The 2,565-nt window shown below is 59.2% G+C and overlaps 1 protein-coding gene across 1 annotated transcript in view; it reads right to left on the bottom strand.

Moving 5' to 3' along the window:
• Window positions 1-1,068: 1,068 nt before the first annotated feature.
• SHISA8 (shisa family member 8) overlaps window positions 1,069-2,565 on the bottom strand; it is a 31,644-nt gene continuing 30,147 nt past the window's right edge. Inside the window, exons 3-4 of the mRNA XM_027871312.1 lie at window positions 1,949-2,095; window positions 1,069-1,487 (exon numbers count right to left, since the gene is read on the bottom strand). Coding sequence (XP_027727113.1) covers window positions 1,069-1,487; window positions 1,949-2,095 — 566 coding nt within the window. The remainder of the gene's footprint in view (window positions 1,488-1,948; window positions 2,096-2,565) is intronic.

Here is a 2,565-nt window from a genome sequence, read left to right as displayed (position 1 = left end):
AGAGGAGGGGGGGAGAGAGAAAAAGAGAATGAGAGAGAGAGGAGAGAAAATGAAAGAGAGGAGAGAGAGAGAGGGAGAGAGAGTGAGAGAGAGAGAGGAGGAGAGACAGAGACAGAGAGAGTCAGACTCCCCCAGGGTCATGTGGAAAGGAGCAGAATGAGTATTTGAACACAGGATTTTCTTCTCTGTGTCATACTGGGGGGAGGCAGGCTGGCGCTTTGCCTTGGGGGGCTTCAGGGCCCTCTCTCCTTTCTCTGGGTGAGCCCCTGGCATTGGCCCAGATCTCCATCATGAGGCATGGGGCTAGGCCAGGGGCAGGGCTGTTCTCTGCAGGGAGATTCTCATCTGGGAGAAACTCGGAAAGAAAACCCTAAGACAATCATAATAAGCTAAGAGCCAGCCTCCTCTCCTGGGGAAGCCATGTTTATTGAGGAGGGGAAGTTAGATTTATTTACAAAGGACCCCAAATAGATGCAGCTTCCTGCTCTCCACCGTCCCCTTTCCCGCATCTCCATGCCCACAGCCCCATTCTTCCTCCCCGCTCCTCCCCTTAGGCCCAAGGTTGAGACAGCCTTTGGACAGAAGGGGCCTGTCAGCCAGGCAGGGTCTGAATCCCACTGAGGGCAGCAGTCTTTGATGCTGAAGTCAAGAAACAGCTGTCTCCTGCCATCCCAGATCCTGGTGACCCCCCAGTCAACCAGGGAGTATCTGGCCTTGGGCTGGGGGAGGGGACATGCCCTGCCACTTAGGAGTCTGGGGATGGCTCAGAGAAAGAAGGCAGCCAGGCAGCCAGAGATGTGAAGCTCTGGGGGACATTCCCTGGACCAGCCCCTCATTCTACAGGGGAAGGACCCAAGCCCAGAGGGGAATGATCTTGCCCAGGGTCCTATAGGCAAGAAGCAGTGGTCAGGCCTAGAAGCTAGTTCCCTAGACTCCAGATCTTTGACAGTCCTCCAAGGGCCGAGGACATCAGGCTAGTTGCTCCCAAGAGCTCCCAGCCCGGGCTCTCCTTCCACCCCAGCCCTGCTCCCGAAGGAGCCCCCCCAAAAGGAGCTGGAGCTGGAGGCCTCACACTGTGACCTCAGCCTTGCTATTGGTGGTCAGATGGCGGGGCCCCCCAGGGGGCTGGTGGCTGAAGGCCTCACTCAGCTGCTCCGCACTGAACTGATGCTTGGGCGCGTGGCCTGGGGCCCGACGTGGGGCTGGGGAGGGCTGGGCCCGGGACCCATGGGGCGTCCTAGGAGGCACCCGGGAAGTGGCCCAGCCCTGGCAGCTGGGGGGCCCTGGGCTTGGCCCGGAGGCAGATGGCCGAGTACCACCACTTCTTAGCCCTTTGGCCCTGGGACCTGGCGTGGCCCAGGGGCAGCCGTCCAGCAGCAGGGGCAGATCCTTGTGGTGCCTGGGGACCCGGGGTGGGAGGGACACGGTGCTGGGCACAGGCACGTCCACCGATGGGAAGCGTTTGTAGAATTCTCCAGAGGTGCTTTCTGTTGGAGTGGGGGTGGGGGAAAGAAATCTAGGTCAGGGGGCAGTGAGCAGCCTAGGGTAGGAGGGTGAAGGGTGGGGCTGGAGCTAGGTCTGGGCCTTGTGGGTGGAGGTGAGGAGGGGACAGACACAGGACTGGTAATTGTGGAAGGCTGAGCCGACTGCATTTGAAGAATTAACTTAGGAACCTGCAGGGCCTATGGGGGGGGGGGGGTCTGGCCTGGGCAGAGAATGAAGAAATTGTTGGTAAGGCTACGGTACCCCAGATGCGGGTGGTTAGGACAGAGCTCTAGAACCCCAGGTTAAGGTAACGGAGACACTGCTTTGTTGGGGCAGAGAACTTGAGAATCCTGACTCAGGTTATCCAAGACTCTGCTTGGCCGGGATGGACGTCCTCATGACCTTGTGGGATAGGAAGGGGGCAGGCCAGGGGTTGCCTCCTGGCAAGGGCAGGGCCACTCACCGGCGGCCTTCAGGGTGGTGTACTTGGTGTAGTCGGGCTGCAAGGTCATGCTGTTGCCCAGGTGCAGCCGGGATCCGTGAGAAGGGCCGAGCCCCAGGGAGGGCAGGATTGGAGTCCCCAGAGGGGCATGGTTCAAGTGCTTTTTGTCTGGAGAGGGCAGAAGAGGAAAGGTGGGGGCAGGGTGACTGGGGGTTGGCATTGGGGTCTTTCCCTTCCCGGCCTCTTCCCTCCATCAGGTCCCGGTCCTCATCACGTTTCTCTGCTGGCCCTCATCCCCAGGGGCGACAAGTGGGTCAGTCAGTGAGCATTTCTTACAGGCAGTCATGTATGAGTCACTTTTGTAAGGCCGAGCATGCACAGAAAGATAACAAGACGGTTCCTGCCCTCAGGGAGCTCACGTTCTAATGGGGGAGTAGTCAAATCACTTTATACACAAGATAGAGAGAGTGGGGGGACGGCAATCTCAGAGAAAAGGCATTGGGGGATGGGGAAGGGGAGAGCAAAGGAAACGATCTGGAAAGGCCTCCTGGGGAAGGTGGGGGCTGCGGAGTCTTGAAGGAGGCTGTGGAAGCCAGGATCAGAGAGGATAAGAGCGACCCAGGCTTGGGGGGCGGCCA

This window comes from Vombatus ursinus, unplaced genomic scaffold (assembly GCF_900497805.2).
Source record: "Vombatus ursinus unplaced genomic scaffold, bare-nosed wombat genome assembly UNPS02003292.1, whole genome shotgun sequence".
Taxonomy (NCBI): Eukaryota; Metazoa; Chordata; class Mammalia; order Diprotodontia; family Vombatidae; genus Vombatus; species Vombatus ursinus.
The sequence above is the reverse complement of the archived record's forward strand: the minus strand, read 5'-3'. Positions and strand labels throughout refer to the sequence as shown.